The sequence below is a fragment of the Mesocricetus auratus genome, unplaced genomic scaffold, assembly GCF_017639785.1.
Source record: "Mesocricetus auratus isolate SY011 unplaced genomic scaffold, BCM_Maur_2.0 Super-Scaffold_100676, whole genome shotgun sequence".
NCBI classification, from domain to species: Eukaryota; Metazoa; Chordata; class Mammalia; order Rodentia; family Cricetidae; genus Mesocricetus; species Mesocricetus auratus.
This window is the reverse complement of record NW_024429266.1, coordinates 18,015,565-18,042,262: the sequence shown is the minus strand read 5'-3', so window position 1 is coordinate 18,042,262 and position 26,698 is coordinate 18,015,565. Positions and strand designations below refer to the sequence as shown.

Genomic DNA, 26,698 nt, shown 5'->3' with positions numbered 1-26,698 from the left:
ACACACACACACCATACAAAATTATGTAAGTAGATTGATCTATAATGGGCAAGATTTTAATTCAGTTAATGTAATACAATTTTTAGAAACCAACGATAAAATTATGTCTTTTGTGTGTGTGTATGTGTGTGTGTGTTCTCCTCTCTCACTTTCTGAGGATGAATAGAATTTGTGAACATGCATGAACATATATGTGTTCCATTTTATTAGTAGATGCAGGTTGATTCTTGACTATTGGGAACAACTGTGTGATGACCATGGTAGTGCAGTTAACACACCAATAGAACAATTTAACTTCTTTTGAATGTGTACTCAGTAGTGGAATATGAATTATTTAATCACATGTCAGTTCTATTTTTAATGTTTTGAGGAATTCTTTCCAGTAATGGCTTTACAAAGTTACATCATCTGTTTGTAATTAGCATTGAACATAAATGCAAACACTATTCCAACCGCTCAGTCTATATTTCAAAATGCAAGCACAGGCCTAGATGCCCTGAAAATGGAAAATGGATGAAACAGCAATTCATTTTTCATCCAGAAGTTTTTCAATCCAACTTTTAAAATTAAATTAAAAAGAAATATCTGTAGATTTTCAGTTATGTTGATGAACACCTGTATTCCCAGTATTCCAGAGGCTGAAGGACTGAAATTCCAAGTGCAGTCTAGGCTACACAGTGCAAGTTTATCTCAAAAATTCAAAGGCTAGGGACAAGACCACATGGTAGAGCACTTAACTAAAGTGAGAGGTCCTGAATTGAATACCAACCATTCAAAAGTAAAATAAAAAAACTGCAGTAGACTAATGATATCCAAGAAATTGCAAACTTGAGGTTTGCCTACCCCTCCTGAGATGATAAAACTTAACTAGTGCTACCTTCTGCCATGGGAAGCAGTGTGATCTTTCCTTCTCCATACCCCAAAATCCCATTTTAGAAAAAAGTAATTGAAATAAATAACTAAAGTGAGATTTAGAACTTAGATAGCAGCACAGCTTGATACCCAATTATGCTGGGACAACAGGGGGAATTTTTATTTCTTATATAAAATGTTATTAATGGCCTTCAGTCTAATCACAAAAACACAGAAATGGTTGCTCAAGGCCAATTATGAACAAAGGTGGGCTGGATGGCACAATCTATTTTACCTCAGCACTTGTAGAAGTTTCAATTTGAGTATGGAAATGTTTTTGCAATTGGGATAAAAAAAGACAAAAGCTATGAATAAGCAACGGCTAATCCTAGAAATGTATGTACATGTAATAAAACTAATTAATTATTTTAATAACCCAGTCTTTGTTTATTCAGATGTTGAAAGTAAGAAAGAACAATCTGTAAAACAATGCATAGAAACACTGACAGCTTGAGGAAAATGAGACCCAAGAGGCTGGATAAAAGAAAACGCTGGAAATTAAAGTGCTGCCCATTATTTCAGAGAAATATCGTATAACTGCAGGGAAAGGGATGGTAACAGAGGAGGAAATGTCTCACACCAGTCTTTTGGTTTTTTTTTTTTTTTCATCTCCTATACCATTGTTCTCCCTGTGTCAGACAGTGCAAGAGTACTGTACCATGACTGAGGATTTTGATTATTCACTGTCCTCTGATACATGCAGACATGGACAACTTCTGTGAGTTTGTCAATAACTGATTAAAAATATGATGAGTCCCACCTGCAAACGCTGTCTGACTGGTTAGAGTTCAGGGAGTGACTTTATGTTATTTACTTTGTAACTGAACAAAGGACTTTTTCTATTCTCACATGAGTTACAATATTTTGATCATTAAAAAGACAAGACAGCAAATTTACTTCTGAAGACCCCTGAAAAGAACACTTATTTGCCTTTCTAACACTCAATTAATTTGAAACACTTTCCCTTCCAGAGACTCCCTCTCCCGTCTTGGCTGGGTGTGTGCTAACTCAGAGCCCCATCCTCTGTTCAGAACATCTCGATCATTATCAGATAAAAAAATCTTCAAAGCTGAAAAGAGTATTACGTGGAATTGGGCTCCTTATGCTCTCATGTCCTGAGAAAATGCTTTTAGGTCTTCTTTTTATGGCCCTATTTTTGTTTCTTAACTCTTTAAGGATGCCCATATCTCTGAACCATCATTCTCCAAGGCCTCTAGTACCCTCATTCTTCATAGACAGTTTTCCACAAAGGTGCTGGGTTAAGATGCTAGAAAAATTCCCTCATCAGTTGTATATTATGACCTAAGCTATAGCCATCTGCATGATAAATATCTGCATTCATATGTACACACATTTCTCTAAACACTCCTTCATTTTAAAATATTGTTATGCAACAGGAGCTCATTGACTCCAGACTGACAGCTGGGAACCTGTGTAAGACCAAACTGGGTGTCAGTTGGGGGACTTGGGCAGTCTGTGGGACCACTGGCAGTGGAACCAGTATTTTTGCCTAGTGCATGAACAGGCCTTTGAAGCCCATTCCCTATGGAGGAATAGTCTCTCAGTCTAGAGAGAGGAGGGAGGGTCTCGGTCCTGCCTCAAATGATGTGACAGACTTTGATGATCCCCCATGGGAGGCCTCACCCTCACTTAGCAGTGGATATGGGTGGGATAGGGAGGAGATGGTGGGGGTAATGGGAGGATGGGAGGGAGAAGGAACTGTGAATGGTATGTAAAATAAGATGGTTTTTAATTTAAATAAAAGTTAATTAAAAAACAAAACACTACACCTTACTGCCAACTCACTTGAATCTTTCTTCAGACATTCCCTGCCTGAAGTAAACACTTTGGCAAATTGCTTGCTTCTAGATACAGGGAATGTTTGTACCCTATCACCAAGCATTAATTAATATTTGATGGCACTCCCTGGAAGCTGTGTCCCTAAGATCTCCTTATGTTACGTGAATACATAAAGTTAGCACCAATAAAATGAGCATGTGATTCAAGTGGAAAAGAGTATCTATAGGCATGAGGAGTAGCTACTGGGAACACTGTTTCCCAGCAGTGGGGGGTGGGGTGGGATGGGGAGGGGACGAGGTAGGGAGGGCAGTGTTGTGGAAGGATGGGGGCTCCAGCTGCCAGGCTCTTCCTGCTCCACAGTCTGCTCTCATTTCTCTTCCAAAGGGCTTGGTGGCACATCAGGCTACAATGCCATGATTTCCAGTTAAGGACAATTTAGCTGGTCTTGGCTCTAACCTTGGCAAACTAAGCATCAGATAAAAAGTCTTTTATATTTTCAACAATGTGTTCCTGTTTGCAGTACCACACCAGTGACCAAAAATTTATTATGCTGCCATTGGATATCTGTTTGCAAATCAGATTCATTTGTCTAATTTGGGGGACCAGCTGGGAGCGGGAAAACACTAACAAAACAAAGAGCTAATGCTCACAGAAAAGGCAAAGCAGTGGAAATTTACCTACTGGAGAGGAACTAGATGCTCTCCCTATCCAGGACCAAACTGCCTGCTGAGCTGTGCAGCAAATTTCAGAGGAAATGCTGAGGACTGAGTGTCTCAACTACCCAGAGGCTCCACCTTGCCTCTTGCTCTCTCCAGCATGAGCTATTTATTCCAGGAATGCTGTCCTACCCCTTCTAGAAGAACAACACAAGAAGATATCCAGAAGTATCACACTTTTGAACCTACCAGTAAAAGACATGACCTTGATCACTTAAACCATGTTTAAGAAGTCAGAAAATCTATCTGCAGTGTACCAGGATACTTTCTAAGGGTTTTAACTCTTTTGGAGAAAAAAAAACCACAGGGGCAACTATCAAAGCATGGCCTGTAGCCATCACTTCACTGAAATAATATAATGTGTAACTAAAGAACATTTTTGTGAGTCTTATCTGAGACCTTCCTCAGATTTCTAGACTTCTGCACATTGCATATAACATCTCTTGCTTTAGTCTAACAGGAGGTAATATTTGCCATTTTCTGTGGAATAAAAGAAACTTGGTTAGACTCTTTTGAATCATGCATTTTTCTGCACATGGCAGCCTCTCTTTGCTCTCTTAAAGATAAACAGATAATTTGAAACCTATAGGTGATGACCCTGTTCCCTTTCTATAATTAAGCATTTTCCGTGTCATAGAAAGCCATGGACCCACTTTTCATGTTAACGAGAACCTTCAGCCCAAGCTTGTACTGTGAATGTGGCAATGTTTATACTGTGTTGTGAAATGAGATGTTAAAGATTAAAAACAGCTTGTTTTTAATGTCAATAGTCTCTTGTTAAGTATATTGAATTCGACATTTATGGTACATAATGGTATATATCAGGCATGTAAAGGAGACAGAGAAACAGTCCCTTTATTCACAAAGCATATTTTCTAGTGAATGTACCCCAGATCTTAGCAAATTCCCTAATGACAGGCTATCATGTGTCTATGGAGGGACAGTCCATAACAACAAAGATGTTTTTTTGTGTAAAGATGTCCTTGGGATGCTGAGAGAGGAAGATGATAAGCTCAAGGCCAGACAGGACCACATAGTAAGAACTGTCTTAAACAGGAAATGTTCTTGGAAAGAAAATAATTTTAAAAATGTCATTGGTGAAGATTAACATGAGCCATGTTTGTAAACTCAGAAACTGTGGTTGACAGTAGGATGATGGAAACTTTTCTCTTTTCTCTTTGAATACAACTCACTTGATAAAGTGAAGCCTTGGCCTTTAATTTTGGAGCTTTTGGTCACAGTTTCCAGAACTAAGAGCCAGAGAGAATTGTATTTTAACGGGACTCAAGGTGAGACAAAGCTGTAAAGCCACATTTAATGTATTGTATTCTCCTTCTATGATCACTGAGACAAAAGCTCAGCTAAGAGAGCAATGTAAGTCTAGAGAGGAACTTTGTGACAACAGGAGTAGAGGTGATAGCCAGGGCTGCGGTCATACTAATGGCAGTAGAAGGCTATTGTGAGAAGAAGTAGAGATTGACAAAGGTCAGTTGAGGACATGGTCAAGATGAAGCTTTCAAATTAGGTTGCGTAGATATGTTGGCATTTTAAGTGTCTCTCTGGGAGTATAAGTATGCCTTATTTGGTTTTTTTTGTGCATTTCCTTAATTACCTAGAGTGGATATCTATTGCTCTTAAAGAATTTAAACTATTTTTAAAATGTACATTATAAATCACTACCTGTGCCATCTGACATCACTCCTAAGCCTTGGCTACTAAGCCATCTACCAAGCTGTCATAGGGGAATACACTGAAATGTGAGAGAATACAGGTTGTCTCTCAGACAGCACAGGTGGTTCACTGCTAACATAGCTAGGAGCAGCATGAAGAGTGGCGTGTCCACCATTTCTCATCTAGAAGAGCAGAAACCTCAGCAAGGGAAGAATCAAATGTCTGATTTACTGAAAACTCTCGTTGGGGAATTCAGTCAGTCAATGACAAACAGATCTTCCAAACAATTGGATTCAGTCAAAAGAGCAATGATTGATGGAGAGTCCATAACTCACAATCTGAGCATTGCCTTCTGTAAAGGACTTAATCAGAACTCTACATGATGAGCTTAATGTACTGTAATGGGTCTCACAGCATAGGTGTTAGCGAGCACAGCGGGGAACAGAGGTTCTGAATAACTCAAAATGCTTCAATCAAAAGAATTGAAAGATAACTTCCAACATTTAAAAACCATTTTAGCTCTATTATACTTGAATACCCTCTTGTTTAAAAGGGAGACTAGCAAATTTAATTTTGAACTCACATTTTCTGTGACTAAGACATTTCATACACTTGCTGTTTTTATAAAGGATTATCATTTTACTGTCAAAATAAAGCTGCATGTGTGATTTGTGGCCAGGTGATGATAGGACATTGTATGACAGAAAGATCTGTACATAGATCACAAAGAGCCCACCAGTACTATGCTGTATATACTTCTGTAATTAACATCTCACTTAACTCTTAGTTGAAATGAAAGGAAAGCTTATGAGCTACAGAGATAGTTCATAGAGATAGAGCAGATTGCATTGTTCTCTGTTCAGACACTGAAGGGAGAGACCCTAACTCCTCTCTTAGGTGGCGAAACAAAAGTACTGTGTTCTCTTTAACAATAAAGAGGCCTGGATCCAGGCAGCTCTTACACAACTGTTCCTGGGTCCTGCCAGATAAGAGATGTAGTCACTTAATTTCCTTGCCATTTGCTGATTGGCAGGGCTGATGAATCAAGTTTATCTTTAGATGATACTCTGTGTGCTAGGTCTTATTAGTTTTGCTAAATTCCATTTGCTTTGTCCCCCTTTATGCTTTTTCTGCATTCTCCTTTCTTTTAAAATTGTTTATGAGAGAAAGCACAGTTGATTAAGTCCTGTGTGAATGTGGGTTCTGTCTTACTGACAATGGGCTCTCGGGGAGCTGGGAGTGAACTGGGACAGTTCAGTGACTGTCTCTTACTCACATTGTACCATCTTCCAGTCTTCTGCCTGGAGCCCTGTACCTAGCTAACACGTTCACACAAAGGGGCACTGCACTGTATGTAGACATAGATCTGGTCCTTTGGGTAAACTCATTGGGGTGAAGACAGCAATTTTCTGAGACCAGGAGAGTGATTAGTCCACAGACCTGCTGTGATACAGATGCACACTTAATATTTGTTTAAAGAGTGAAAATCCTATGTATTCCTGCAATATTAAAGGGGGGGAGTAACTCAGGAAAGCTGTGGCTATGTTACTTAACTTGGTTACAGCAATCATTTTACAATGTATCTCAAAGTATCAACTCATGACCTTAATTGTATATATATTGATCAGATAAATACAAAGGAGGTCACAAAACTCTGGGACAGACATTTGGGGATAAAGAGCTATAGTAGTTTAAATAAGAATGACCACCATAAGCTTATATGTTTGAATGCGTAGTCACCATAGAGTAGCACTGTTTAAGACTGATTAGGAGGTGTAACCTTGTTGGAGTAGGTGAGGCTTTCATGGAGAACAGTGAGGTTTCAAAAGCACATACCAGCCCCCACGCCCTCTCTGCATTTCTCCGCCTGCAGATCAGGATGTAGCTCTCAACTACTTTTCCAGCAACATGTCTGCCTGCATGCCACCATGATCCTGACAATGATGATAATGGACTAAACCTCTGAACTGAAAGTAAGCCCCAGCTACATGCTTTCTCTTTTAAGAGTTGCCTTGGTCATAGTATCTTGTCATAGCAATCGAACAGTGACTAAGACATGGGCAGTTCAAACCAAAATAGGGATGCCTGTGGGAGAGATGGGCACCTGTTGAGATACAAAAAAGTACACTGTGTTGTCCTCCCCACCAACGGTCTGAATGCTATACATCCAGATGTCTTCCTCAATTGCTTGTCCATCTTATTATTTATTTATTGAAACATGGTCTCTCAGGGGACAGAATGCTAGATGTTTTAGCTAGATCTGGGGAGCAAGTCTGCAGGTTCCACTAGTTCTGGGGCTATGCCCAGCTGGTAATCCAAACGCATGCCTGCACAGCAAGCCCTTTAACCACCAATCCATCCATCTCTCCCACACCAAATGTTCCTGTTTTGAAAATAAATGCTTCCAGTTTTAAATATTCTCTCTCTCTCTCTCTCTCTCTCTCTCTCTCTCTCTCTCTCTCTCTCTCTCTCTCTCTCTCTATCTCTCTCTATCTCTATCTCTATCTTTATGATAGGAGACAATGGGATTTGATTTTTTGTTTAGAACAATTATAGGTAGGTGATTTGATGCAAACTGAGGTCACTTGTTCCAGTAAGGAAGGAGGTAGGTAGTCCAATGTAAATGTAAATGCTGAGTGTAGGCAACTATGTAATGAGACTGAACCTTACTTACTAGATTAATGTCCTTCTAAAGAGACCCAGGGAGCTCCCTCTCTTTCCCCTTCTACCAGGACATGTTGAGATAAAACCATCTGTGAACCAGGAAGTGAACTTTAACTACACAAAATGTACCAGTGCCCTGATCTTATGGTAGCCAACTTCCATGACCACGAAAATTTAACGCATCTAATAATTAAGCTAAATATTGCTTTGTGTCACTTCAGGCTGACTGGATAAAGGTGATTGACAACTGAATATATGGAAAAAGGAATTTTCCATTTATTGGCTCCTAAAAGAAGCCAAAAATATACTGAAGAAAACACACAAAGGAAATTCTTGTCCTTGTGTATCTCACAGGAAATAACTAGAGGGACATGTAGGATTCCTTGTGTAACTGAAGCTCTCTGGCTTTAGGAATAGGAACATGCATTAAGAGTAGCTGTAGTATATAATATTAGCATCTTGATAGGACCCACAAAAATCAGGAAACCAAGCCTATAGACACACATGTGAAGGATTTTTTGTGTTGTGTTAGCCTCAGCATGTCTGAGAGGAATCAGTTTGTTGAGGTCAACTGAGGTAAGAAGACCCATCCTAGAGGAGGCTGCCACTACTCTTTGGGCTTAGGTCCTAGAATGCAGAGAAGAGTAGAAGCTAACTGAGGAGGATTCACCTCTCCCTTCTTGATTATGGATGCAATAGGACCAGCTGGATCACATTCCTGCTGCCTTCACTTTCCCAGAGTGATAGACTGTACCACTGAACATGTTCACTAAACATGAAGTACTTTTGTTAGGGTATTTTTATCATAGTAACAGGAGAAGTAATTAACACAAACAGTTATTAGAAATATAAGAACATCCATAAGCTTTTATTTATTGAATCATTATTCATAACATAAAATGCACCTTTTTACGAGGGACCCATGGGCAATATATATTATCTTGAAACTAGCTCAAACAATGTTGTTAGAGGTATATGTGAAGGACTTAACCCATGACATCTTGTACCAGTGTCAAATGATACCTTACAAACCCAGAATGTTTGCATGTAATGATTTACCAGGACTAGAGCAGTAGTAAATGGGTCACTTTAATTTATTGCATTTTGGCTTGATAGCTTGTAGAATAAACACAAAAATATTTTTGTGAGTTCATGGGGATTGGATGCTTATTTTCAAGGTATTTCAAATGCTTCCACCATACAAGATTATCATTTGAAATACTGTGAATGTATGTAGAAAAGATTTCTTTTTTTATTTACCGTAAAGCACAGGAATAATGATGTGTAGAAAATAGATCTAATAACAGAATATAGTTGTAAGTATTTTATCAAGTCCAACAATATCAACTTAATATTTCAAAAAAACACCGCATCATATGTCACCCCATCAGGTGGGTCATTGCCTCTGTCAGTCATGGTAGCCACCATTCATAGAAAAGTAAACTATGAGTAGGAATAACTGCTAAGCAAGGTGAAGGCGAATAGAGAAGAGAGACTATGCAACTAAGGTTCTACTTCACAGCTTTAGGAAACTTTGAGCTTCTCAATTTCCTCTGTTGGTTTTCCAACAGTACAATCATAAAATATCTTGTCTGCTACCACATAGTATTGTAGTCATCAAAAGAAATAACTTAGTTAAATGGTTCAGAAGTATATAAAATACAAATCCAAAATATCACCAAAGAAACAGAGACATTATCTTCTTTCCAGACACCCATGTGCACAGGTTCCAAGGGCTGTGATATCAGTTGCATTCTAACTAGATCCATTAGGTAAGGAGAATACAGAGGCCATTGATAATGGACTTTCATTAAGTGGACTAACAGGATTTAGAGTGCTTTCTTCAGAGGACTGCAGCTGGCTTTGGAATGCAGATGATCGATTCTATGTTTCCTAGGATGGGTAGATTTAATTCGTTCAGTGACAGTCTAGTCACTAAACCACTGCTAATGCACAATTTAAACTTCTGATTGGTTTTAAAATCTTGACTTTTTCATTGTAGTTTCATAAAAGATAACTCTTCTAAGAGACATTTTTATTACAGTTGTTTGTTTATTTATTCATGTTTGTGGGGAGTGCCGCAATACAAGGATGACTTGTAGGAATTCTCTTTTCTACTGTGTGGAGCCTGGGGATCAAACTCATACCATGAAGCTTGACAACGAGATCCTTTATCCACTCAGATGTTTTGTGGCTATTTCAAAGTAAGTCTGTATTTTGGATAATTTTATATTTATATCTAATCTTATTTTCTGCCTTCATTCCATGCTTTGTATACAAGCACCAGGCTTAGTTAGCTGACAAGCTTAGTATTTCTTAATTCCCATGTCTCCTGTTTTATATAGAAGAGCAAAGCCTGAAGCATTGATGCAATGCACTTGGAAATATACTTCATAATACCCAAGCCAACTCCTATTGCTAACAAAATCAGTTGATTGATAAAAAATAATCTACTCTAACACTTCAATTTAACAGAGAAAATGTATGCCTCCCCTTATGATTTTTTAAAATGAATTGCTAAGAGCAACATATGTGAAAGAAAATAAAAGGAAGTTAACCCTGGTAACCCACAGACAAATGAAGTAGTATCAACTGGAGATATTCCTGAAGCTCATGGCCAAAAGAACAGCCAGCAGGAACTGAAGATTTCATGGCATAGGTTGTGTTTACAGGCAAGTATAAAATGGTATGTATTAAAAAAACAAAAAGAACTCAATTCACATAAATGTCTTTGCAGAAAGTTAAAAAGAACCAGTGCAATTTAAAAATAAAATCATTTTCAGTCCTGCTTACACACTGACTCGTGTAAGCTTCACAAAACATAGCACTAAAGCATGTTTAAGATAGGAGGACAATTAGAGACATTAACTCGCTCAATGCCACTGATGAATCACGACTCCCCAAGTGCATAACCCAGGAACATGGTCTATGTCAAAGACCTCACAAAGAAGACAAGAATCTCAAGTAGCTTGGATGGATCGTGCAGAGCTAGAAATCAGAGGAGCAGTTTGGTGCCACTCAAGGAACACAGAAATATAGAGAACACCTTGACACTGAAGATACAGAGTAGCCCTTTGAAAGCCTACCTTCTCAGACTCTTCATTTTGGTCAGTGTAGCTTCATAAGCCCCCAGTGAGAGGAGACTGAGATAGCAAATGAGCAGAATGGTATCAAGGAATCATTGGTGGCCTGCAGAAAGTTTGCCACAGATGTGGGAGATAGCTCTTGCAAACCTAACCCAAAGATATTGTGATATCTACCCCAGAGGGCAGAGCAAATGCGAATGTAAATTTCTGAATTCATAGTGTTTGCCTTCATGGTTGATATCGTAATGAATGTACCAAGAGCAAGAATTCACAGTATCTGGATCCTGAGAGTGTGATGAGAAGGCTGGAGGGTGAGAGAAGAAGAACAACCTAGAATGCAGGCTAGCAAAGTTTCCATGGCAAAAATCTGCGCTCATGCCCTACCAGCTGGCTGTATTCTTCCATAGAGCAAGGCAGAAAGCAATCAATGGACTCAGGTCAGTGGAGATGACCATGGGAGTCACAGAATCATGGGTTAAGTGGAATGTGTGCTTACTTTGAAGGTCTGATTGAGTTTATCATAGAATTTGTTTTATCAGAGAGCAAAAAAATGAATTAACATCAAAGAATAATCTTAGGTAATTAGGAAAACAAGGAAAAATATTATATTTAAGAGAAGAGAAGAATATGTTGTTTTCCACAAGATACCTGGTGACCCAGAAGACTGGTAATGCAAGAACTATGTGGGATGTCCTAGGTGGAAAGCCTCAGGGAACCCTGGACCCAGAAGTAGTAAGAAAGTAGAATAACCATCTTTCAACTGAGGATAAAATAGAAAAGGAAATATGATTGAAAAGATTTCTTATGTCAGACAGATCTGTTGCTATGCTCCCATACAAAGCCTGTCAAAAGCACAGTTGTTAGTACATAGGCAGGAACTCTGATATTGAGGAGGCTTAATCATAAGGAAGCAATGAATGCACCAACTAGAAACACCAGTAACAGGCACTAAAATCTCAGGGGAAACTGAGAACAGGCAGTTCTTTTTTATTATTAACTTTTGATTTATTGTTGCTATTTGTTTTTATTTGTTTTGCTTCCTTTTCCCAGTCTAGTCATTGAACAGACCTCATGTATATATACATGTAACAGCACAAACTTAACTCTGCAGCTGAGCAGGGGAACACAGGAGACAGGAGCAAAAGTAAGTCTCAGCTCTGTGTTACTGCCTCCTCCCAGCAAAGTACAGAACAGAGAGTGGTCAGCAAGAGTTCCATGGACAGTGCACATTTGGGAATTCTTGGGCCTATGTTACTTAGCAACAGTGTGCTGCATGGATAAGAAGCATTCTGCACAGGTCAACATTATAGATTAGCTAAAGTATTAAAAGGCATTGAGAGACTGATACCAAACCAGTGAAAAGGAAAAGGGAAGGAGTAGAATGCCTTGAATCAATCACTCATTAAGGGGGGAAAAGTTTTCCTAGAGCATTCAGTGAGAAATAAAAATATTCACACAAAAGTGTGAATAAATCAAAGAAACAGACCTTCTTATAGTCTCATTTATTTCCAATAAAGATATTACAAAAGTAGACTGGAGTGTAAAAGAATTCTAGATTAGACTAATCTTTTATGGTTGTATGGAGGTTTTTACGGGAATACCCTACCCCCCCCCATAGGCTTATATATTTGAACAATTGGTTCCTAGTTGGTGGAACTGTTTTGGGAGGGATTAGGAGACATGGCTTTGTTGAAAGAGGTGTGTCACTAGGTGTGTGCTTGAGGTTTTAAAAAACCATGCTAGCTCCAGTAGAATTTTCTCTTTTTCCTTCCAACTTGCAGATAAGATGTAAGCTCCAGCTACTATGACAGCACATACCTGCCTGTGTTTGTCATGTTCCCCACCATTGTGGTCGTGGATTAAACCTCTGGAACTGTAAACAATCCCCCAATTAAATATTTTTTATATGTCTTGGTCATGGTGTCTCTTTATAGCAATACAAAAATAACTAAGATAATTTTATTATATGTGTATACAATGTATATATATATGCATATATATGCATGCCAATATAATTAAGAATAATCTTAAATTGTAACTAAAAGATAATGAAACTTTATTTTAAAAGGAATAATACATTGTGTCTCAGTGTCTGATGACACTAAGTTGCTGTAATGGATGTGAAAGGTACTTAGACATTGGTTAAGGAAATGTTAAATAGTAATGTAAACAACTCTTGCCCCTTGAAGATCACGAAACTTACGTTGTTCCACATGGGCCATTGGATCCACATTTGGTCTTATTTTTCATCTAGTTTTCACAAAACTTTCTTTCGACTAATTACTGACATTTAGAACTTCAAATTTTCCATTAAGGCCACCAGGCAACATTTTGCTACCAGATAGGACACTAGACAGGCAGGAGCCAGGCATTAGATTCTCTTTCATTTTTAAACTGATTCAAGACTTTGGTGAGGTCTAACGTAGACCAGACATTGTCGTAGCAGCATAGTCTTCGATCTAAACAGCTCCATTCGCAGGGCCCTCAAAGCAGCTTTCTTAATGTCAACTACATTGCTAACCACATTTAGTTAAGAGCCAGCTGTGTGTGCACTGTTACACATGCAGAACCCTCACTGGTGCTTCATTTACATTACTTAAAACAGCAGAGAGGCTTATACCCCTGATAGGGTAAACTTGTTCATTCAAAGAAATAAACCAACAAGTTAAAAGCCATCTTTCTTAGTGTGTCATAACATAACTGAAAAGTTTGGACTGCATGATAATTTTCAGGACAGCATGGGCTACAGGATGGATTCCACCCTGAAAATTTAAAGGGAGAAACTATCAAATTGTTATAGAAAAATACTCTTTTGAATTCATTTTTAATGATTTGATCTATAGTATTGTTGGTGGTGGTTGCAAATCAGTAGCACATTTGGGACCATTTTCTGAGCTTCTGTAGTTATGCAAATCAGAAATACCAATGGCATAAAGCTGAACTGTGAACTTTAAAGGTGTGGTTTCTTTTCATTATAAGCACTTCCTCTCTCACTTAGTGACAATGCAGTGCTATACAATAGCTGCTTCATTCTCTGCTTAACACTTTTAGTTCCCCTGAACCTACTAGAGAAATATTTACAAATCTCATGTATCAACTGAGCATGTGTATAGATAGATTGATATATACAGAATTCTAGCTACATTTTCTGATGGTTTCATTAAACTATCACAAAAGGCAAAACCCTTTTTACCTCCATGTTCTATCAAGTTTAAATCATTCTAAGACGCTAATCAGCAAAGGGAGAACAAAAGACATAAACCTCACTTTCCAGGCAGTAGAGTGTTGTACAGGTAGGTAGGTCAGTGGGCCGCACACACTGGCTTGCATCATGTCTATCCTTCCCTATTGCTGGATTTATCGCCCCCTTGAAAGCTATTAGATTCTCAGCATCTCCACTAAACAGCAGAGCTTATTTGTGTTTCAGTGACATAAATAGTTGGCCACACGTGGAGGCTTTCACATCACGTTTTCAAAAGTCACTGAATGCCTTATAAGTTTAAGAGCTTCTTCCATGAGACAAAACACAAGCTGGTTAAAGTTGCTTCCAACTTAGGAATTCATTGCTCAGTCACAGGACTAACTCTGTCTACCAAAGTAAATGAGTTCAGGATTTCAGTGAGAATATCAAACACACATACAGCTGACCAAAAATCAGAATTTAAAAAGGCATATGATATTTAAAACTCATTCAAAAATAGAACTTAGGCAAATGATAAATTGAGATTTACTTTAAAGTGTCCTAAAGAGATATTTCATGGTTTCACAATAATTTGCTACAAATTACATGTGAAATTATATATATAATCTATTCTAAAAATTACAAATAATCATAATTAATATAAAATGGATCATTATAATGTGAAAATTATATAAATATTATTATAATGTTTTAGTTGAATATATGTTGACTTTGTGTAAACACTAAACATATAGTTCAAGTTTAATTATGTTTATTGCCATGAAATTTGCTTAATCATTATTTTCAATAGCCTTGAGAACATTGATCAAAACCACAAAGAAAAAATAATATGGCAAGAGGAAAATGATTTATTTACCTGGATCTTCTATAGTTAAGTTCTTTATTAACCACTGAACAATGTCTGACCCTAGAAAAAGAAAACACAAATAGATGTGAACCTTTTGTTTACACATGATAACTTTAAGAACTCTCCACTTTGGGTTCTCATTTCAGTAAATCATTACAACAAGCAGTGAAGAGTCATCAACAGATAGAGTACTAAAATAGCACTGAGAATATATTTCTCTAATGAGCCAACGTGAAAGATGGCAAATTATTAAACATGGTTCATGATTTCTTATATATATCATGCTTTCATTCATTTTAATGCTTTAGTCATTAAGTTTACTAAATGTCATATTTCAGGCATAAATCTTATCAAGGCATGAGCACAACTTTCCAGGAGGGTCCCCCTCACCCATTTCTGATTGTCCTTATCTTGTCCATAAGACTCATGGGTACAAGAGAACTTCGGGTACAGAAGCTACCTCAGCCCTTCACTGAAATGCCTAGGACCCTTTATTGGAGTCTGGACCACAGTACCTCACAGATGTGGGAGCATATACTTAAAAGGACTCAAAGCAGACTCTCAAGTTCATCTCTGACTGTTTGAGGCTGAGCCCCTGCTTCCAAGGAACAATTCACACTAACTAACCAAAGCAGGCCTCCACTTCCTAACGTGAAATGAGGAAGTATCTGCTAGATTCTAAAGACTGCACTGGATGTATGAAAAGGAAAGAAATGTAGATGCTAAGGGATGTAACACATTAAACAACAGAAAACAGCAGATCCCATTTATTGTTCTCTTGTTGCATATTGAGTGCTAGGGAAAGGAATTTGAAAGTCAGGGAAAGACATACACATTTGACAAATTTAGAATTTCAGGGTAAAAATAATTTGAACGTTTTTCCTTATAAATAAGGCACATATTTTTCAGCAGACAAATAACACTATCAAAGTGCTTTTAAGAAATCCAACTTGAATTTCCCACAGAATACTAGGGTAGTAAAAATGATAGGAGTGCTGGTTCACTTCTGCAGTTCCAGAACTCTGGAGGCTGAAGGAGTCTCGTTGGCAAGACTGAGGCTGTTGTGGACTACACAGTACTTCCCAGGCTAGCCTAGGGCACAGAGGTAGGACAGTTGGTCTAAAAGTGAGGAGAATGAGATCCCAGAAGCCTTAGATCAGGGCTGCAAAATTCGCATCTTGAGAAAACCTATTGGCAAATAGGAAACTCCCCAGTCAAGGCCAACTGGAACAAGCTAGAGTCTATGGTTCAGGTACAGAAGAAGCAACGCACCGTATCTCAAGGTAACCTATGCCTCATTATAGTTCTAAAGCCCATGACCCTGGTAGAGAGGTATGATGTTAATGAGACTAAAGATGAATGAAGTTGTGTGTAAAGCTGTATATAACAGACAGGCATGATTGATAAAGTTCACATTATGCAAAATAGGCAAAAAGTTCAAGAGGAGCTACATAGATCTCTCAGTGGGCAAGCATGAGGACCTGATTTTGGATCTGCAGCCCTCATGAAAATGCCAGTGGTGGTAGTATGTGGTGATGTATTGTTCATGATTTAACAAAGTCACTGGAGATCAAAATGCAAAGCTAGCCACAGCCATAGAGCTAGGCAATGGTGATGCACACCTTTAATTCCACCAGCCACACTAGTTAGCTGTAGAAGCTGGTTAGTAGTGGCACATACTTTTAATCTCAAGACTCAGGAGACAAAGGTAAAAGGTAAATGGATCTCTGTGACTTCAAGGTCACCCAGAGTTACATTTGAGTGAATCAGTCTAAAAGAAATACAGCTCACATAAGGAAGATCTCAGTACTTGGGATCCTAATCCTTTAATCTCAGTTCTAGAGAGGTATATAAAATAGGAGCAGGGCATTCAGTATTCAACCTTAGAGATTTATTCTCCAACCATTTTGAGCACAGGACAGCCCTTTCCACCTGAGGCAGAGGTAAGACTAGTAGCCAGTTGCTTTGCTTCTCTGATCTTCAGCTTGAACCCCAAAATCTGTCTCTGGGTTTTTATTAATCATGTTATAGTAGTATATACTACAACTCCAAGAACTGGATAGCCAGTCTAATTGAAATATAAGTAAGTTTTAGGCTCAGTGACTTCTTCTAAAAAACAATAAGGTGAAGTGTGATAAAGGGAGACACCTGATGTCAACCCATGGCCTTCACACATGTATACAAAGGGAAACCCGCATCCACATACAAACATGCTACACAGATATGAGCCCACAAAATGTGGCATAAGAGTCCCAGATCTTGTATATCCTTTGTCATATCAGCTTCTAAACCTTACCACTGTTTTAACTCATTTTTCCCATGGAAATGTATCCTTTTTCCAAGCCCAGGTACAGAAACATTCAGCAGAGAATTATACCAGCTCTCCAAAGAAAAGCTAATGACAACCCTCCTCATGCTATTCTGTAAAACAGAAAAGGAAAACTTCCAAATTCTTTTTACTAAGCCAGTATTACTTTGATACTAAATTTTGACAAAGACCCAAGAAAAAAGAGAAAATTATAGGCCAATCTCTTTGGTGAAACACACATTTAAAATTTCTCACCAAAATATTTCCAAACTGAATTCAAGAACACCATCAACCATGATCAAGGAAATTTCATCTCTAAGGTACAGGGATATTTCAACATGCATAAATCATTAAAGGTGATACAACACAAAAAACAAACTCAAATAGAAACCACATGATCATAATGCAGAAAAGGCCTTGGGCAAAATCTAACAATCCCTCATGATAAAAGTCCTGGAGAATGTCAAAATACAGGACACATATCTCAATTTAATAAAGGTACTGTGCCACAATCCTACAGATAATGCTATGCTAAATAGAGAAAAACATTTTGTTTGGTTTTTCAAGACAAACTTCAGTCAAAAGGATCTCCTGGTCTTATTAGAGAAACTTCTTCTTCCAGGGATGAGTAATAGGCGTATTCGTGACTGACCAAAATGCAGAAAACATAAGTCACTTATACCACCCTTTCTAAGGCTCATGGAACATTGCAGAAATGGGAACAGAAATATGCAAGAGCTGTAAGATAAAGTAAAAGGTAAAGAGATGCTATTGCTGTAGGCTGTGAATCTTTGTCTCTCTTATTGGTTGAAGAGTAAAGCTGTTTCGGCCAATTGACAAACAGGATGTAGCCAGGCAGGAAGTATAGGCGGGGATACCAGACTAGGAGAATTCCGGGAAGAGGAACACAGAGAGTGAGTCTCAAGGGAGATGTCATGTAGCTGCCAAGCAAGCAAGAGGCTCGGGCATCATCGATAAGCCAAGACCACATGGAAATATATAGATTAATAGAAATGGATTAATAATTAAGAGAGAGCTAGCCAATAAGAAGCCCGAGCATAGGTCAAACAGTTTATAATTAATATAAGCCTCTGTGTGTTTATTTTGGACTGAATGGCTGCAGGGCAGGGCAGGACAGAAACCTCTGTCTACAAATCTTTAAATGGCATCAACTGTAGGTGCCTGCATTGGGCCCACAAAGACCAGTCCTACTAACAGGCTGTGAAGAAAGGGCAAGGGGCTCACTGGCCTTTGCCATTTTGCCTAAACAATGAAGTGGCCTGATGGGTCATAGCTCCTGGGCTTACATCTCTGGAACTGAAGCCAGCCAGAAGTTTGAGGATGAAACTGTGCTTCCATAGCTTCTGATTCTCAGCTTGGGGTGGGGTACCTTTATTTTTCAATAAAGATAGGGGAGAAAATTGAGATCATAGGGCATAAATATAGCTGTATAGGTGGGTTGAAACACATTGGGGAAAGAATGGATCTCGACATACAAAACAAGTGGTAAAAACTATAGCTTCCTTTCAGCTTCCTCTGTTACATTTCCATCAGGAAAAAAAGGTGAAGCTTGGAGTCAGATTAAAAAGTCATTATTAAAAAGTATATGTGAATCTGCCTTATGAATATAAATGGGCTTTACATTGAGGGATTACTATATTCCTGAGGAGCGGAATACAGGGTTTTTTCTTGTTTTTGTTGTTGTTTTGGAATGTGAAAAAAGTCACATTTTATGCACACTAAAATAACTATTTAAAGGAACCTTGTTGTAGATTTATGAGTGATTATGTTTTCGTAATTGCTTTTTAAGTTAAGAATTTACTTTGTATTTGCTGGAGAGATGGCTCAGTATGTGGGATTATGTACAGCAGGGGGGCATGGGATCATACCTCAGCACCCACACAGAAAGCTGGGTTACATACACTTGTAGCCCGAGCATTGAGGGAGGTGAAGAAGAATGACTATGGCTTGCTGGTTGCCAGGCAACCTAGTTCCAGGTTCAATTAAGAGACTGTCTCAAAAGAATAGGACAGAGTGACCGAGAAGGACGCCTGACATTTTCCCTTGGTTTCTAGAAAGCAGGCACACAGATCCACACACCACACACATTCATATGTATCTACAATAAAAAAATTATCTTCAAAAAGAACATCTGGAATATCTGGGAACATTTTTCTGGAATGTTATACACCAGGTAAATTTTAAAAGGATGCAATTTTCATAGTATTAAAAGTTAACATGTCAACACGCCTTGAAACTGGATGCAACCTGGAATGTAAAGTGTATTTTTCAAATTGTCCAGAATTAGTAAGAATGAGAAATAAAGATCAACTGATATAAAATAATCAAGGAAATACGATTGTCTTAGTAGATATCAAATCTATTTTAAATCTTGGTCTGTAGCAATTAAAACTACAGGGAAATAAAATTACAAAGTTTTCAAATAAATAAATGGAACTGGAAAAAACTACACTGAGTGAAGTAAGCCAGACCCAGAAGGACACTCTGCATGTGCTCTCTCATATTTGGATCCTAAACAAATCTTTATATTTCAGTGGTTAACTGAAGAATTTCAGACCCAAAGACTAAACGTGGACCATTGTGGGTGGGAATGCCTTAAGGAAAGGGGGCTCGGGAACACAGGAGCTATGAAAGGAGACAAGGCAGGTATGGAGGGGGGACCATGTTTATTCTTCTGTGCTGTAACACTCTCTTCTAGGTTAACATTTGTTGTCTCTTTCTGGAGGAGACCAGTTTATAATAATTCAATTACCCATTTTTTATTTATGCCCTTTCTCACAGTAAAATCTACTTTGTGTGAGAGTAACACATCCATTCCATCTTTTCTTTGGCTCAACTTTACAAGATAATTGTATCCTAAGAGCTGAGAGGATATCAGTGAGAAAAATCCTTACTATATTTTGTTTGGGGTAAGTAAACAGTAAGCATAAATACGTCAAATAATTTTTATTCATGTGAAGAAAGTCACACGTTACTGGTAAAGTAAGATTTGAGTTGCAAATATGAAGAAAAAAATCAGTTGAATACATTACGTGAGTATCTGGGGCAGAAGAGTCTAGGCTAATAATAATAAATCCCAAAGCCCTAAGGCAGATTCCTGATAGAAGTTTTGGAGAAATAGGAGTATTGAAAGTGGCATAGAATTAACAAAATTCTGATAGACTCTAAGGACAAAGAGATTATAGAAACATGACAGGGTGTGTTTAAGACCTTTGCATTCTACTGTGAGTGAGCTGAGAAAAGGGAATATTTATTTATTCATTAAAAATGCCACATCATAGACAAGCTTTTCAGTGTGACTGGTGAGAGAAAAAGGAAAATAACAATACCTGTAGTCACAATGATGATGACGATGATAATAAATATGATGATGATAAATAATGAGAAAAATATGGACTTGGAATTTCTGCAATGAAATTCAGGAAGGAAAACCTCATTTTGGAGTGACCCCGCTATAGGTTCTTAGAATGAAAACCAGATAACAACACCAGTCCACCATCTGGGTATTGGTCACAGAGTCACATAATTGAGACTATCTTATGAATTCTTTTTTGTAGTTAAACACTAATGGACTTACCCACAGAGAACCCCCAAATTCAGTGATTGGGGCACATCAGGAGAATGTTCCACTGGACTAAGAACCCTACTCTTGGCTTATTGCTCCCTGAAAGGTTCAACAGAGAGAAGGGAATAAGAGTATGTGTAATATGCCAAGAATAAGCCTGCAAACTAGGATTTTTTTTATTCTCTCCTCCCAAGAGGGCAAGAGGCACAAATTAAATTAAAACCCACAGATCAAAAGCTTCTTTTTCAACAATGTGTTAGTTAACATGCATAAGATCGGCCTCTCTGTGGTTTTCTGACTTTCAAATTAACACAATTTTGGTGCCTGTGGTGAAAGAGATGTGAGTTCATTAAAGATTATCTCATCAGGAACTGTGTCACCATCCTCCTTCCCACACGGTTGTCCCTCTCAGTGTGACCCAAAGTCTGGTAAAGCCATACTAGAGATGGTTTTATACATCCATATAAGTCCAACACAGATTACTCTGGCCTCTGGTCAGGGCTGGGATGAGTTCTACTTTAGCTAAATGGAATAAATACCAAAAGTAAAATAAAATGTATTTTGCTTGGACACAAGCAGACAAAAACCTTTAAGAGAGGGCTAGGAGAGCATGCTCCCCAATTTTAATTCTGTGGGGTAAGTCTAAAAAACAAAAGAATTTTGCTTTTCAATTTTTTCCAAGTTGCAATGCAGTATTTCACAGTAAGAGTTTGGTTGACTCTTAGAGGACTGGAATCCATCCTTCTAGAAAAATCCAGACAGTCTGAAAAATAGAGACATAAAACCTGAAGGACACTTGTCCTCTGTCCTTCCTGCAATAGGGGTGGACTTAGCTGGATGGAATGACAGAGAACAAAGACAGGAAGTCTAGTAAAGGGGCTAAGCATGCAAGTCCACAGTGTGGCTTGAGGAGGACCTGTGAAAACTGGGCTAGGTCCTGAAGTTCCCATGGCTTCTTGAGTTGTGGATATGGAAGCCTGGTAGAAATTAAGAGTTACATATAGTGGGGCAGGCCTACAATCTTAGCGCTTGTGGGGCTAAGGCGGGAAGATAGTGAGTTCTAGGCAAGCCTGGGACAGCAAGATCCTATGCCAAAGGAAAAAAAGCCACAGCAATACAGGCACATGGGGTGTGGTGGGGGGGTGAATCGGATTATTTCTACTGGACATCTGGGGATCTGTGGATGAAAGTGGCTGTAGTAGTGATGAATATGGGGAAGGGAATCTTACATTGATCATGCCCAGGTGACAGACCATGACCTACAACCAACGCTGAGAAGTTGAACAGTATGTAGCTAGATCAGAGAGGAGGTCCCCAAAACTCCTAGGACATGACAAGTCAATGACAGCTACACAAGGCCAGGAGTTCACCAAAGGCCCAAGACTACTCTCACAAGCCTATGTTGCTCAAGAAACAGAAGAGGTTAGATTGGAAGGCTGAGGGAGTTCACCAAAGGCCCAAGACTACTCTCACAAGCCTATGTTGCTCAAGAAACAGAAGAGGGTACATTGGAAGGCTGAGGGAGTTCACCAAAGGCCCAAGACTACTCTCACAAGCCTATGTTGCTCAAGAAACAGAAGAGGGTACATTGGAAGGCTGAGGGAGTTCACCAAAGGCCCAAGACTACTCTCACAAGCCTATGTTGCTCAAGAAACAGAAGAGGTTACATTGGAAGGCTGAGGGAGTTCACCAAAGGCCCAAGACTACTCTCACAAGCCTATGTTGCTCAAGAAACAGAAGAGGTTACATTGGAAGGCTGAGGTAGTTCACCAAAGGCCCAAGACTACTCTCACAAGCCTATGTTGCTCAAGAAACAGAAGAGGTTACATTGGAAGGCTGAGGGAGTTCACCAAAGGCCCAAGACTACTCTCACAAGCCTATGTTGCTCAAGAAACAGAAGAGGTTAGATTGGAAGGCTGAGGGAGGATTGCTGGTTTGAGGCCATCCCGGACTACATAGTAAGATCTTCTAAAACAAAAACTGTCGTGGAAAGAAAAGAAGAAGGAAAGTAATGCTAAGAAGACACTGCCTCCGTGACAAGGATAAGCAAGAAATGCTTAGTGACACAAAATATGTAAGGTCCACATTTCCCATGTCTTTCCTTATTGCCTGCTATTTTTTGTATCAATAAAGAGAAAAGAGGCTCAGAAGAACATTGAAATCAGTGATGCCACATAGAAAAAGAAAAGATAAGCATGCCAGTAATATGCGTTGTGTTGCTATGGTCAGTTTTAGACAAACTGCGTCAGGGAACTGATGTGAACACTACCCTCCACACTCTGGCTCCAGTCTGCTACTGGGACCCTTCACCTTAATGACCAACCACCCTCTTCCCATGAGCAACAAGAAAGAAAGACCTCATCAAGAGAGTTCAGATGTTACTGGAAAGTAGCACTATAGAAATATTACCTACCCCCAGTTCCTCAGTGTCGCACTACATAATTAAAATGACTTCTCTTATCCTATTAGTAAGACATGGTAAGAGGAGGTGTGAAAGAAAATAATGGCACTCCAGAGAGGCAGCGCCTAATCCAGGCTTTTCAGTTTGATAGTGTAATTAACCTCACAAAATCCTTCTCTTGACAGTCTCCACCCTAGGAAGGGAAGAGGATAATGTTGTCAAGCCACCTCACTGTCACTGGGCACTCAGTCTAGAAATGGCAGTGATTGTCTCTTCTATGTAAAGGACTTTAAAGGGCCAAGCTGCCAAATAGCAGATTCAGATCACAAATCCTAGATTTCTAACCCCTTCCTTTATGAAAAGGGACTTGTTCCTTTATAACTTTTTATTTTCTGTATTTCTCAGGTTTCGCTTTAAAATTCAGAGAGCATGAGGTCTAACAGTACTGAACCTGTGAAGCCTAATCATCACGGTTGATGCTTCCTCAACCCTTACACATGTCCTCTCTGGTATGCAGAATGGGATTCTACTGACAATTAGATAGTGTTGTTTAAATAGCTGTATGCATTTATGTTAGCCCTTGTGCAATGCTATCTGGAGGTCCTTTTTTTAAAAAAATGAATGGCTCACATAACATTTTATACATTTTAAACCGTTAAGACCAATGTGCGCTGTTACTTGTCTACAAGTTTTTGAGAACTGGACTTTAGAAAGCCTTTTGCATTTATGTTAGTTGTGACCCATTGATATCACAGAATGACTAAGATAACAAAAGTTGCTGGGTCAATCACTTAGCTTTGTAGTCATTTCTCATACCTGGGAATGGCTCGACTCATGTACTCATTTATTAGTATTCAATGAATATTTATTATTTTCCGGGGGGCACCATGATATTCAAATGTGTGCACTCATTTGAGGAATTCCACCGAGGGCTTCAGAAGAAATAAATCAACCCCAACTCTGGTGAGTGGGAAAACCCTATCACTTGAATCTTGAGGATAGAACAAGGAAGTCCAACATTTCCCCAATAAATCTTTTGAAAACTGGGAGAAAAGCCATGACTATGAATGAACAGTTAACCTTCATTTGACTGATACTTTAAGTTTCATTCCATTCAGCCCCTAAATACTTCTTCAGACACACTATTCTACTACTACTGAGAATATATAATGTAATACAGAAATCAATCAATAAAACTCAATGGTGTTAGAGCTGTTTACAATTTTCTTAATTGCTAAAGAAGTAAAATATATTCGATTTCTGTAGCTGTAACTTAAATAAATAAACATCTACCATAATAAACTTTTAATTCATTGACAAATAGAGACTGATTTCATAGGCATTTATACCAAAACAAACACTTGGAGCAAATTGTTCCCCATAAGGTTTAACATCTTGTAATTCTGAGGTTAAATGATAATTCATACTGAGCAATGATGCTAATAGTTAATTTTGTTTTTATGTTAATTTTACTTATATTTTGCTGTACTACCTTTTGTCATTATTATTAATAAAATTATAGAGTTTAATTTAGTTGAAGAAATAGCAATCACATCTTGGAATAATTTCACTCAGACAGGTCCCCCCTCCACCACTTTCTAGTAGGTAGTGCTTCCTAATAGGTAGTGTTTGAACATCTCTAGTAAGAATCAAGACAGATCCAAATAAGACACTGACATGCTCTAGTTTTCCATCTCATATATGTCTCTTCAAACTGAATAGTCACCACAAGATAACTTCCATAAGAACATAGGACAATTGAAAATTTGTATGTCATTTGTTCAAGTATTCTGTTCAGACCTTAACTAGGTCATAATTACTGTTTAATTTACAGGTTGCAAGAAAGGTGTTCACTCAAAAACTATTAATTTGGAATTTGGCAGACATACTTCAAAAGGCTCTAGTAATTACCTGGAGCATACAAGCATACAAGGCAGGTAAGATACTGTGAGATACAAAAACAAAGAGAGAACTTTTATCATACAGAATTAGGTTTAAATTGTTCAGCAAAAAGTTCTCTCTCACACACCTACACACACACACCACCACCACCACCACCACTACCACCACCACCAACAACAACAACAAAATAACTACATGAGCTCCAGAAAATTTATGTCATTGAATTAGAACTGACATGAAAAAACACAGACAGTGGAGACTTCACTCATGGTTTTTTTGAGGGGAACAAGAACTTTACTGGAAATTGGATTGGATGTCATTCCTGTATATTCTGTCAAATAACTAGGTTATATTCTGTCCATGCCCTGAAAAATGGAGAGGCTGAATCCAAAAATAATGAACTAAATTTTCTGGTGAAGGAAATTTTGAGATCAGCTGTGGCACAATTACTGTTCACTGCTTTTAGTCAGATCTACAATGAAGATGGAAGAAAGACATGAGAACTACAGTTTGGTGAAGAAAGAAGCGTAAGGAAACTCAATGTGTGGCTCAATTTTAACAAAATAATTGCTGATTTACTCATTTGACTTAAAGTGCTATAAACACATTTATAGTTAAATGTATTTTATTTCCTAATGTGTCAACTAGCTGATTCACCTGTTAGTCTGGTCACTGCTGTCTTCAGTGCTGTGGTCTAGCTAATCAACACAGCATGCATATATTCATTTCCTAGGGAAAATTTAGTGGCATGGAGAAATTCGGATATGTCCCCTCACAGTTTGGAGAACAGAAGTCTAAAAGTAAGGGCCTGGCAGGAGCATGTATACTTATTACTCTGCCTCTTCCAGGGTTTATCAGCTGTCAGTGTTTCTCACAGGCAGCAGAACTCAAGTTGGCCTTAGTCTTCACACAGCCTTCTATGTAGTCTTCATCCTTAATCCCCTGTGAAGACATTTCTCTTCCCTAAATACATGGTCCATTCATCTAACCCAGGAAGATTTCATTGAAGTCATTAATTTCATTCTATCTGTAAAGTCTCACTCCCCAGTCACCAGTTCCACAGGGTTAAGATATGGACAAATAGGTTCCATGTCCACATCCCACTTCCCCTGCCAGCATGCAAAACCACTAAATCCCATAAATTCATTGTAGCTAAATTAGCTATCAGACTGGCCAGCCTTTCAGTTTAGACAAAATGTAAATGTTAAAATAAATTGTAACATTCTACTTTGCCTTGAAGAACAAGGAGAAGGAAGTGTTTTTACTCATTTCTACATTGTAATAGATTCTAGGTTGTATATTTGAGAAAATATCATCTGAATTGTACAAACACCATTTCCCCTCAAATAGATTACAATATTTTATCTACAGAGGCAATTTTGGATCATTTCTGTGAGCAGAGAGGAAACAAGCAAGATGGTTGTTATGTTGCAAATGGGGAATGAAGACACAGGGTAATAGAGTTAACATTTACGGTGTAATTAGAATGGCTGACTGACTGGCAGTGCTGCTTGAGTGCCCCGTTGCTGCTCTCAACAGGGCTGTACGGTTTCCTTCAGCTTTTCTTTTCTTCAATATGTAGAACCAAAGAAGCTGCTTTTGC

The 26,698-nt window shown here is 38.4% G+C and overlaps 1 protein-coding gene across 8 annotated transcripts in view; it reads right to left on the bottom strand.

The window, feature by feature from the left end:
• Rgs7 (regulator of G protein signaling 7) overlaps positions 1 to 26,698 on the bottom strand; it is a 362,079-nt gene that overhangs the window by 88,939 nt on the left and 246,442 nt on the right. For 7 of the 8 annotated variants that reach the window (XM_021231937.2, XM_013119218.3, XM_005078174.4 and 4 more), the window contains exon 4: positions 14,908 to 14,958. The exons of the other annotated variant lie outside the window; for it this stretch is intronic. In XM_021231937.2, the coding sequence (XP_021087596.1) occupies positions 14,908 to 14,958 (51 nt within the window). The remainder of the gene's footprint in view (positions 1 to 14,907; positions 14,959 to 26,698) is intronic. 8 annotated transcript variants of the gene reach the window in all.